Source organism: Suricata suricatta, chromosome 4 (genome assembly GCF_006229205.1).
Source record: "Suricata suricatta isolate VVHF042 chromosome 4, meerkat_22Aug2017_6uvM2_HiC, whole genome shotgun sequence".
NCBI lineage: Eukaryota > Metazoa > Chordata > Mammalia > Carnivora > Herpestidae > Suricata > Suricata suricatta.
Genome location: NC_043703.1, coordinates 143,242,340 through 143,253,975, shown reverse-complemented (window position 1 = coordinate 143,253,975; position 11,636 = coordinate 143,242,340). Strand labels below are relative to the sequence as shown.

Sequence of the window (11,636 nt, the reverse complement as noted above, 5' to 3'; positions counted from 1 at the left end):
CTCTCTGTTTCTAAATCCTATTTTTCTTCCAGAATAATCCCAAACCTCTTTACTTATGTAGTTCTTAGGAATTCTGTGTTCGGTTCCCAGATTCCCTGACATCATTTGGCCAGTAGATTCAATACCATCCCTAATCTACTAGCCACCTAAGTAACTCTTATTTATTCATGACAAGAATCATCCAAAAGAGAGATTTTCCAAAACCGAATCAGTTTTGTAATGAATTCTGTGGCTTTGTTTCTCCTTTTGGTGGGGGAAAGGTGAAAGGCTACCTATTTACTGCCTAAAAATTGTGGCTTTAATATTACCATACTTTTGCTTTTTCCCAAAGCATATGTCAGCCAGTCGAATCAAGAGAGACATTTCTAAGCATGATTCAGTCAGGGAGGCATCCAAGAATGAAACCTTCATGGAGAATATAAAAGTAAGCAAAACAGAGTGTGATTCATATGGATTCCTCCCCTGCTCTCCTCAAGACGTGGGGCTCTTTTATGCAAGGAATGTATTTGTCCAAGAACATCCTGAGTTGTAGGGAGGTGTTAGGGATTATTACACCCAGATCACAGATGACGAAACTGTAGTACAAAGAGGCAAAGTAGCCTGAACAAATGCATTGACTCAACCACATGGTTTGTTGTCCTTGTGCCCTGCAGGCTTTATCCAGAGTCCTGTAATAGCCCCTCATTCCTAACAGCAGTGTCCAATGTACAAGGTATCTTCCTGTTTATTATCCCTGTGTTCTGTGTGGTTGTTGTGAGTTGGAATAGAGGTCAGATACTCATGTTTTCTTAACGAGAATATTGAGGCTCAGAGAGGTCAGGCAATCAAACTGGTCCACAGAGCAAGTGCCCTGATGGCGTCAGACTTACAGACAAGGAAACCAAGTTTCAAAGAGATCAAGTGGCTTATCCAAAATTCCCACCCATGTTATCAGATAACCTAGGTCACTGTGATTAAGACCAGGCTGACTGGGCTAATAGTTAAGAGAGGAGGAGATTGGGGCGCCTGGGTGGCTCAGTTGGTTGAGCATCCAACTCCTGGTTTCAGCTCAGATCATGATCTTGTGGTTCGTGAGATCAAGCCCCACGTTGGGCTATGCAGTGACAGTGCAGATTCTCTCTTTCTCTCTCCCTCTGTGCCTCCCTGACGGATGCTTGCTTACTCTCTCTAAAAAAAAAAGTGAAAAAAAAATTTTTAAAGAGAGGAAGAGATGATAACCAATGTTTTCCTGCTGTGACTGTGCCAGAGACTGGTGGTGGTGTTGATGGTGGTGGTGGTATTGATGGTGTTGGCGGTGGCGGTGGTGGTAGTGATTCAGTGAATTATTTGTCATGTGGATGCTTACCATGTGCTACTCTAAGTTGTTGATTTCTTCCATCCCACAACTTGATGAAGGCATGCTTACCATCTCCATCATATGTAGGGAAAAACTGAGGGTTTGTGAAGTTGAGTACTTTGTCAAGGTCTCACAGCTGGTCACTGGCAGAAGCAGGATTCAGTCCCACACTGTGTGGCACTAAGAATGGCTCTTTCTCCACAGGGCTCATTTGCTCATCTCATTCCCTGCTGCCCACAACCCTCTAGGGAGGGGGGTTTATCTCCATGTTTGTAGTCTTTGGGGAGCACAAACTTAAGTTACACGCCCGCAGTGAGCAGGAGGCAACTAAATGTCAAACCCAAGTGTGTCTGACTCAACCATGTCACCTTGAGGGTAAGAGGACACTTGAGGTGGAGCTCATGGACCCAGAGAATCAGACTCATACCAAGCCATATGTGACATGAAACGCACATGCAGCTTCGCCCCAAATGAACCTGGCTTGGAAGAGAAAGCAAAGCATTTCATCAAATAGGCCAATCAGGAAATATGCCACTGAGTCACCCCCTCGTGTGTGGCATGCTCTGCCCTTCCCAGAGCGCAGTCAGGACTCCCCCGCCTCCCCCACACCTCCAGTGGAGACCGAATGGGAGAGGTGCTCTGGGGCAGGAACATAGCCTTCAGTCCAACTATCCTGCTATGTATTTGGTTCCTGCTATCTCTGCCCCGCTTTCCATAGTCCTTGCTTCTCAGGGTTTGGTTGACTTCTTCCTTCCTATGTGCCTGCAGGGATTTACCTGCTCAGGCCAGGAGGCTGGTGGACCTGATGAAAAATGACACGGTAATCCTGGGAGAAGCACCACATGGGACCACTTGAGGTAGGGTTCCCCAGAAGAGAGAGTGAGCAAGAGAAATCCATGAAAAGAGGCTCAGCTCTGGGGTAGAGGATGGCGGCCCATGGGAGCCTAGAGAATCCACCTTTAAAGACAACAACAAATGATTTAGTACCTACAACCTGTGACCTATGACCTCAAAACCATCAAAACAAAGAACAGGAACTATTAATGTTCATTAAAACCCTCTGCTATGTGAGGATCCATCCCTGCCAGAGTTCAGCACTTTGTATTTTCCTTGACTTGACTCTGGAGCAAGGCACTTATGTGTTGGTTTCCTATTCATTTCAGAAGATAAATTTTCAGGAAGATTGGAAGATAATAACCGTGTTCATAGGAGGCAATGACCTCTGTGATTTCTGCAATGACCCGGTGAGTCTCCAGGCCCTTAAGTCAAGACTTCCCAGAGAAGGGCATGTCCCCCCAGGTGGCTGGAGCAGCACAGCAGGGGTTGGGACTTGGGGCTTGTGGCCTGGGATTAACCCCGACACCAAGGCATTCACCTCCAGGGAAAGAGTCAACAGACCTGGTTATGAAATTGATCTTGATTAGGTTTCATAACAAGGGAGTCTTATTATATCATTCTAGAAACCAAGATAACATTCCAAAACTCTGGAAAAATCAGGCATATCTTCATCTACTCATTATAAGCCAGCTCCGTTCTCCTGCACTGGACTACCTTACTGTCTCTATTTTTATGCCATCATTTGAATGGAAAAGTTGATTCCCAATGCAAGCATTTAGGCAAGGTTCAGAGCCAAGTCTTTCTGAGCTGATGGGAAACCCAACAGGCAGGCTGCTGCCTTGTGGGTGTGGTGCTTCTTTCTGGAACCCCAGAATCTCTGAGCTGCCCCCAACCCTATTGATCACTCTCCTACTGGTGGCAGGAATGCCTCCCATGGAATCTAGCTGTTGAACATCCCCAGAAACGGACAGCTCTTTAATTTGCTCTATGTAGTGTTATAAGCAGGTACCAATTTTTTCGGTAGTGCTTCTTCGTGTTAAGCCCAACTCAGCCTTCTTGTAACTCCTACCTTTTCTGCCTGTGCTTAGCATGCCTGCACCTCTTCTACATGAAATCTAGCAGACTTTAAAAATAATAGGTTTCCTTAAAATGTTTATTTTATAAACAATCCACACAGGAAGCACATCAAAGTACAGAGAAAAAAATATTCTCTGTAACTAACAACATCCAGCAATGCCATGGCTAGCATCTCTCCCTAGCATGTTCTGTGAATGTGGAGCCATTGCTTTATTATTGGCTAAAAATAGTATCCTTCTGGAAATATTGTTTGAGGATCTACTTTTTCTCAATAGCAATACATTGGGAAGATAATCCTATGTAGGTATTTAGCCTTCCATAAAATAATTCCTAATGACTGTATAAGTCATCCATAACCTATATTGGCCATACTTTATATTTAGCTGTCCCCAATCATTGGATACTTAACTTATATTGCTTCTAATTATGGCTGTTATAAATAATACCAGAATAACCTTCCATCTTTATGTACATCTGTAATTGTTTCCTGATATATATTCTAAGACTTTTAAGCAAGAAGACATGTATGTTTTCCCTAATGTTTTATCATGAAAACTTCCTAACATCCTGAGAAATGGAAAAAATTGTGTAGTAAAGGATCATATATCCCCCGCTTAGATTTTACAGTTGTTAAACCTGTTAAGCTAATATAGCAAAATGTTATGTTATTAGCTTAATGGATTTATCTCTCCATCCATCCGTCTTACTTTGGGGATATTCCACACATTTTTAATGTTTTGGATACATATTGCCAAATTACTTCCAGAACGTTGGTTTCAGTTAGGTCTATTTCCTCACTCTCCATCTGTTAATATATATTATTTGTTTTAATAGCTGCTCATCTAATAAGTGAAAAAATTGTATCTTGTTTTCAAAATTTGCATTTATTTGATCAGTAAGAAGGAATAAACCTCTATTTAATGCTCATTTGAATTTTTCCTGATAAATTCTATATTATGCCTATTGACTATTTTCTGTTAAGGTATTTATTATTCTCCTGTTGATTTCTAAAAGCCCCTTATATTAAGGATACTAACCCCTTTATCAAATGCGTTGCCTTTTTGTTGCTTTCCATCTAATTTTGTTTATGGTGTTTTCCAACAACCAGTACATTTTTAATTTCTAGTATCATTTGCTGGGCACATATCATATGCCAGGCACTGTACTAGGAGCTAAGCCTTGAGGCTCTGTCCTTAAGGAACCCACAGGGAGGGAACACAGACAACTCACCATAACGTGATAAGGAAAATATCATGACATGGTTGTAGTGATACAGAAGAGAGTTCCAAAGTTAGAGATGCCCTGGGAATTTGCGTTTTGTGGGGGGGAGAGTCAGAAGTTTACACAGAGCAGGAGACCTTCCAGCTGGGGCTGGAAACTGAGGACAATTGTCAGGCAGAAAGAGGGCCAGCAGAGGAAAGTCAAGGATGTGGGGAGTCTTACTGAGCCTAGGAGCTTCTTCTCTGAGGGGCAACCCTGCCCCCTAGACCTGTGGCAGCCTGCCTTCCTGGCATCCAAGTCACCAGGGTCTGAGGTTTTCAGGCTGTGACGCAAAGGGCCCACGGTGAGCGTGGGGTTGTTGGCAAAGCAGGTAGGGAAGTTGGACCACCGCCCTGCCCCCCTTCTTGAACGTTACGGTTTTGATTAGTTTGAGCTCTTGGTTAGATTTCAGCCAGAGAAAGGGTTCCACTTAAAAAAGAATTTCTTTTTTAAACCACAGATATAGAAGATGATTAAAATGTTTTTATGTTTAGGAGAGAGGATTCCCATGATCCCCTTGCCCTCCCAAATCCTTAAGTGATTTGATTGGGCCATAGGTCCCCAGGCACTGGAGGCTCTAAGAAAAGAGCTCAGGCCATAGGATCAGAGAATATTCAGACTGCAGGGATCTTAGCGGTCCTAGGCTTCAACACCCCATTCTAGAGGGACCCACAGGTGTGATGGGCTTCAGCTAAGGCCATGCAAGCCCAAGAACAGCGGGGTTGGAATGGAGGCTGGGGGCCCCAAAGATGAACCTAATGTTTCAGTGTTGCCTGTTCTGGCTGAAACACAAGAAGAAGGGGACCCAAGAGGAAATGGCCCTGGTCTACAGAGAGATTGGGTAGTGAATGGTGTTAAACATTTCATCTTCTTGCAGGTCCACTATTCTCCCCAGAACTTCACGAACAACATCGGGAAGGCTCTGGACATCCTTCATGCTGAGGTGTGGAAGCTGGTCTTCTCGGCCTCTGTGCAGTTCAACCATGTCCTTCTTGGGCCTCAGGCTTGGCCAGAGGCAGCTCTGGCTTCCTGCCTGCCTTTCCCTAGAGGCCAGTGCTCACCATGCTATTGTCATGAATACACAAGTGTCAGTGGGGGGAGGAAGGGCAGGAGGGATAAGGAAGTGGAGGGGGCCACCTGAAAGACAACAGACCCACCAACCTTGGTCCTCTCAGGGACTGACCTCGCCTTTCTTTCCTCAGGTTCCTCGGGCATTTGTGAACCTGGTGAAAGTTCTGGAGATCATCAACCTGAGGGAGCTGTACCAGGAGAAGAAAGTCAACTGCCCACGGCTGATCCTTAGGTAAGAAGGAAGCTTCCCCCACCCCGGCCCCACTCCCCATACCGCCAGGAGACCCTTAACAGGAAGTAATCTCGATTAGCTAGAAAGCCAAGGGTATATGTATGAGAAGTGCTAAGACCACCCCATTTTCTAACCTGACAAGGCCTAATGGGTTTTTGTGACCCAAGTGTCGGCCTCAGCAACCCTCCAAGTATGTGCTTACAACCCAACCATGTTCCTGTTGTCACGGCCGCTCAGGACACCCGTCAGTCCTCAAGGGAGGGAGGAGTAAAGTGTAGGAATGGAGTGGTCCTGTGTGGCCAGGCTCAGGGGCCACACTAGATGAATCCAGAGCTCCCCCAACCCACCCACCCAGAGGCCCATCTCAGGATACAGGGGGGCTCCAAACCTGGCACTCACAAACGTAGGGCTGTTGTCACTTACTAGAGGAGAGGGTGGACAAATTAGAATCAGAATCTAGAGGACAGTCTTCCCCTAGCACAGAGCGCCCTGGGCCTGGGAGAGCCCCTGAGAAGCCTTCTTTGTTCCCAGTCTTCAGAGCCAAACAAAGGTGGTTCCCTCTCTGATATTATACATCCCCATGACCTTCAGAAGATCCTTCTAACCTGAGCATGCACATTTCTCACCGCATTACTTCCTGTAAGGCCCTCTTTGGACCATTAGGCCCGGCCACAGTGGCCGTGCCCCAGCCCATCCTCCTCCCTCGCTCTGTAGCTCTTTCCAGGCCCCCACCACAGCCCTGAGTACACCACGTGGTGGTTATTCATGTGCCTTTCCCCCAAGGGCCCTGACCTCTGACTGAGTCACCGCTAGCACAGCGTAGGGGCTCTGTGGCTGTTGCTGAATGAGTGAATGAATAATTCACAAGGGCCAGATTTGCTCTTGGAAATTTAGGGCTACCTTGGCTGCTACCCTGAAGGTTCATGCCAGAGCGCACCTGGGGGCCCAGATTGCACAGGTCCCCCGGGGAAGGCCTGAGGACACCGTGAGCAGGAGGGTGGCTGCTGGCTGACACATGCCTATTAAATGTAGCTGGTGTCAGGCATGCTATTTTCAGCCACTGACTCATTCTCTGGCTCCCACTTTCTCTAGTCACTGGGCCACACGGGGGGTTCAGTGTCTTTATTTCAGAGCAGCTTGCCCAAAAATCTCTTGCCATCAATCACTGCAGGGGTTTTAGACAATTAAAGCTAAAGATTCAGAGTAGGCATTCACCAGGTCTGTTCTCAGCTCTGAAATGGCCAAGTCACTGACAGGTTAGGCAGACTCGGGGTCACCTTGGCCTGCCTCCTCTCTGCTGTTCTGTCTCAGTGCTTGAGCTTTCTCTGGTGGCGTGAGTCTGCTCTAAGTCATCCACACTATTATACCCTCACCCTCTTCGACCAAAAGCCCAAATACTCAAGGTGGCCAACCACAGCAGAGACACAGACTGAACAGAAGCAGTTTATCCAGGGATTAAGAGCTCAGGTTCAGACCAGATGTTCTTGAGTTCAAGTTCTGGCTCCCACACTTAGTCTCCATGTGACCTTGGGAAAGTACTTAACCACCCTGAGCCTCCGTTTTCTCATCTATACAGTGAGGATAATGATAATATAACCTCTTGAAGAGCTAAGAGGATTAAATGTGTTAATACCCATAAAGCTCTTGGCACAGTCAACATGAAGATGCATTAGCCCCTATTATTATTGTTGTCATTGTTATTATTTAAAAGTAGGTGTGCCATATCTGTGCTGTCTTCACACAGCTAGAAGGTAACTCAGCTCTGTAAGTTATTCCTATAGATTTCAGAAGTAACTATTACATTTTCAGGAGAAAATCCAGGTCTGTTGAGTTTTCTGCGGCTTCCTCTGGTTAGCCAGCCAGGGCCTCCATTAGCACAAACTTCTGCTACCTTCAAATTGAATAGATTCTGAATCTCAAGCCAGTGTCATACATTCAGATGGCAATTTTGATGGGATGGCTCATCTCTTTGGCTTGGTCTGCAGGAATCTGTGTTCCTGTGTCCTAAAGTTCGAAGATAACTCAACGGAACTTGCCACCCTCATCGAAGTGAATAAGAAATATCAGGTAAGCCAGGAAAGGATTCTAAGACTGCACAAGACATCATCTGATCACTCTGGTTAGAAAATGAGCACATGCCTACATTATCTTGACCCCAACTGTCCATTGTGAGGATGTGGGGTTGTTTACTGACCAGTTCGCAGATTTAAAAAACTTTTTTCCTGTTTTGTATTTATTTTTGAGAGAGAGAGAGAGATAGCACAAGCAGGGGAGGATCAGAGAGAGAGAGAGAGACACAGAATCTGAAACAGGCTCCAGGCTCTGAGCTGGCTGTCAGCACAGAGTCCGACACGGGGCCTGAACCCACAAACTGTGAGATCATGACCTGGGCTGAAGTCAGATGCTCAACCAACTGAACCACCCAGGCGCCCCCCAGTTTGTAGATTTAAAGACACCCTGAGAGGCAGCAGGGACTGTAATTCGGTTAATTTGAATCAAACTGTAGACAAGCAAATCATTGAACACATTTCACCAAATCTCCATTCCTGGCCCCCCCCCCCACACAAATATTTCCATTTGTCCATGAGAAATGTTTATGAGCTTCCAACTCCTGGCTGGGAAACCCTTTCCATCTAAGAGAGTCTGGAGGATTCAGTGAGATTACTCACATTCCCTCTGTCCTCCTCTTCTGGGGAAATAGGCGTTATTGGGCACCATGGGGTGGGGGGAAGTCAGCAGATCTCCTGACACCCTGTGGGTTGTTTATTTTGGGCCTTTTTCCATCCAATCTTTGACCAGAGCAACTGGTTCCCTTGACTATCTTGAGTTTTCTCCCCAAATAATCATCCAATCACTCAAGAGGACACTGGTGACCTTCTAGCCCTTCTAGAGTAGGCTGCAAACAGCTTCCGGGGTGGTTCCATCCTTCAAACCCACAGACTCCTTGGAGCAGAACCACGTCCCTGCTTTGAGGCAGCCATGCCTGTCAGGGGCATCAGGGCTCTGGGGAATGAACTTCTATCACCCTGGGTGACTCCCCAGCTCCACCTCCTTCTGCTGGGGGCAGGCACCTCTTTCCCTGGTGAGGAAGTCCATGGTCAGCACCGGGCGAGGGAAGGCAGCCAAGGTTATGGCCATGAAGGCAAAGCTGCTCCAGATAGAACAGGCTCTTGGGTGCAAGCAACAAAAACCTGTGCAGGGCCAGTTAGTTTAAGCCGATGTGTTATACAAGCAGAGAGTCTGGAAGAGTTGAAAAGCTAGGCTCAGGGGCTGCGCCACCAGAAATCACAGAATCATGCAATTCTGGGGGCTGAGCCGTAAGGATCAAAATCAGGCCAAAGAACTAGTTCAGTGGAAACAGTGTGGACCCAAGTGTCACTGGGGCATTTAGGACCTGAATGCAGTGCTGCCCTCAGCAGAAAGGATTCTATGCTGTTCGTCTTTCTATTACCAGCTCTGGAGGGCCCCGGGGAGTGCCTATGCCCTAGTGTGAAGGTCATGTGGGAGGCAGGCTGCTCTACTATAGTGGAGTTTGTCCAAACATAGGAAGTGGATTCAGATACCTGTGGTCAGCAAAGAAAAAAAAAAAAAAAAGAAGAAGAAAAGAAAGAAAAGAAAAACTATTCACCAAAACTGCCTTCACTGACCTCTCTAGATTGGCCTGTCATTCCCAGGTCGAATCTTGGTGACCATTGAGACTCTGGGGGAGCTCACAGGTCAGTCACAGAAGGCCATCAAACCCGCTCTCAGAATCTTCTCACTCACTACTTTCTCCAAAAGCTATGGTTCCTTTAACTCTCCATGGTGGTGATCATTGCATTAATAACTGCCATGTGCCAGGCATTCTAGATACTCTTTCATTTCTCAAGGGATGCATGGCTCCACTGTGCACCATTGTGGCTCATCCCCACAGGGCAATCAGTAGCACTGGTAGGGAGCTAAGGGATGGTCCAGACCTTCCCAAACACCCCCATTTACAGATGAGGAAACAGAGGTCCAGAGAGGGAAGGCATCTCGCTGAAAGTCACACAGCTACTTAGTGGCATTGCACTCTCTTTCTGGCGGACCCTGGGAAAAGGAAGTACGTGGTCCTTCTGAAATGCTCCCACTAATGTTCCTGATCCCCCCTTTTCCAGCCAGGTTCCTGGTCCCATTTGGTAGAAATGTGGTAAGCAGTGAGGTGGCAGAGGCTGGCGGAACTTGGAGTCAGAATTGGGGTAACTGGTCCTCCTGGAACCAAGCCCACGTGGGAGCTGTGAAAGTAACAGCCCTGTTCCCCCGCCTGGACAGATCCGAGAGTCTCACGTGTACTCACACAGGACTATGCACGCTAGCTCTCTCTCACACGTGCACACACACACACACACACACACACACACACACACACACCACGCACAAATGATAGAAATGGGCATCACTGCTGATTCACCTCTGATTTTCTAAACAAATGTAGGGCAGAAATAAATATAAGCATTATCCCAAAAAGTCATTTCATCAAATTCATACCCCATCCCCCCTCCCCAATGCCCTTTGCCCCAGTCTTTAATCAGAAGCTTTAAAAGGAGATCAAGCTGATGATTTTGAGTTTTTCCTTATCTTTCCTTGTGTTTTTGTGTTTTCCCACAGCCTCGGTCAAATCTATGCACTGGCAGTAGGCGTTGGGGGCAGGGGCTGAGATAAAGGCTGATCTAAAAAGTAACAAGTTCATTCCAGGATAGGTTGAGATTTTGTTACAAATTGATTTCACTCAAGGGTCAGCCTCTGTTTAAACTCTATGGCAGAGAAAACCATGGCGCAAAGCACAGTGCAGAGAGGCCCCTGACCCCCACCCTTTGCCTCCTGCAGGAGGAGACTCACCAGCTGGTTGAAAATGGGCGATACGACACAAGGGATGATTTTACGGTGGTCGTGCAGCCATTCTTTGAAAAAGTGGACATGCCAAAGACCTCGGTAACAGAAGCAGTGATCATGGGTAAAGGGGGGACATAGGGCCAAGCCAGTTTGGAATGTCATGTCTGTATCCAATGCCCCTATAACATGCCCCCCCCCTCTTTTCTACCCTATGACCAGGCGGGGTTGCCCGACAGCTCTTTCTTCGCTCCTGACTGTTTCCACTTCAGCAGCAAAGCTCATGCTCGCGCAGCCAGTGGCCTCTGGAACAACATGGTAAGATGACTGAGGTGGGGACAATTATTCTCCCTCTGAGAGGAGAAAGACTCTAGCAAGCTTTTGAAGTTCAGAGCTGCATGGCTCAGGCCATGTGATCTCCCACACCGCAGTGATGACCAACCACATTCCCCACATCCCTCCCTCCTTTCCCCAGCCCTGACCTGCCTCCTCCCCTTTCCATTCTTGCCACCTCTTTTCTGCTTCCTGCCTTAGCTGGAACCTGTTGGCCAGAAGACAACGCAGCATCATTTTGAATACAAGATCAATATCACATGTCCGAACCAGGTAGAGTGGGAAGTTCCTCCCTGCAATGGGTCTATTTATCTGAAGCATCTTTTCCAGGCTTTTGAAGCCTCTCAGTGAGGTTTCTCAGCTCATTTCACCCCCAGATCCCACCCCCACCCCAGACTCCAGGTAACCATCCACAGAGCCCTATCTGGTTGGACCGTGAGGGGTGACAGCCCCCAGTGGCCAGAGGTCCCTAGTGTGCTCCTTTGTCCATGAACCTGGGAACCCTAGCACAAGTGTGGGCTGCACACAGTTCTCTCCAGCCGGGAAGACAAACGTGGCAACACCACCCAGCTCTCATTTTGGAGACTGAGGCCGTGGAGATCATCAAGGACAGGATGGGACAGAAGGATACCCTGTCTCCAC

At 47.2% G+C, this 11,636-nt stretch overlaps 1 protein-coding gene across 1 annotated transcript in view; it reads left to right on the top strand.

The window, feature by feature from the left end:
- Positions 1–11,636, top strand: part of PLB1 (phospholipase B1) — an 89,245-nt gene that overhangs the window by 34,643 nt on the left and 42,966 nt on the right. The window contains exons 17-24 of the mRNA XM_029938560.1: positions 2,105–2,156; positions 2,500–2,580; positions 5,388–5,453; positions 5,713–5,813; positions 7,799–7,880; positions 10,659–10,763; positions 10,884–10,979; positions 11,196–11,267. Of these exons, the coding sequence (XP_029794420.1) occupies positions 2,105–2,156; positions 2,500–2,580; positions 5,388–5,453; positions 5,713–5,813; positions 7,799–7,880; positions 10,659–10,763; positions 10,884–10,979; positions 11,196–11,267 (655 nt within the window). The remainder of the gene's footprint in view (positions 1–2,104; positions 2,157–2,499; positions 2,581–5,387; positions 5,454–5,712; positions 5,814–7,798; positions 7,881–10,658; positions 10,764–10,883; positions 10,980–11,195; positions 11,268–11,636) is intronic.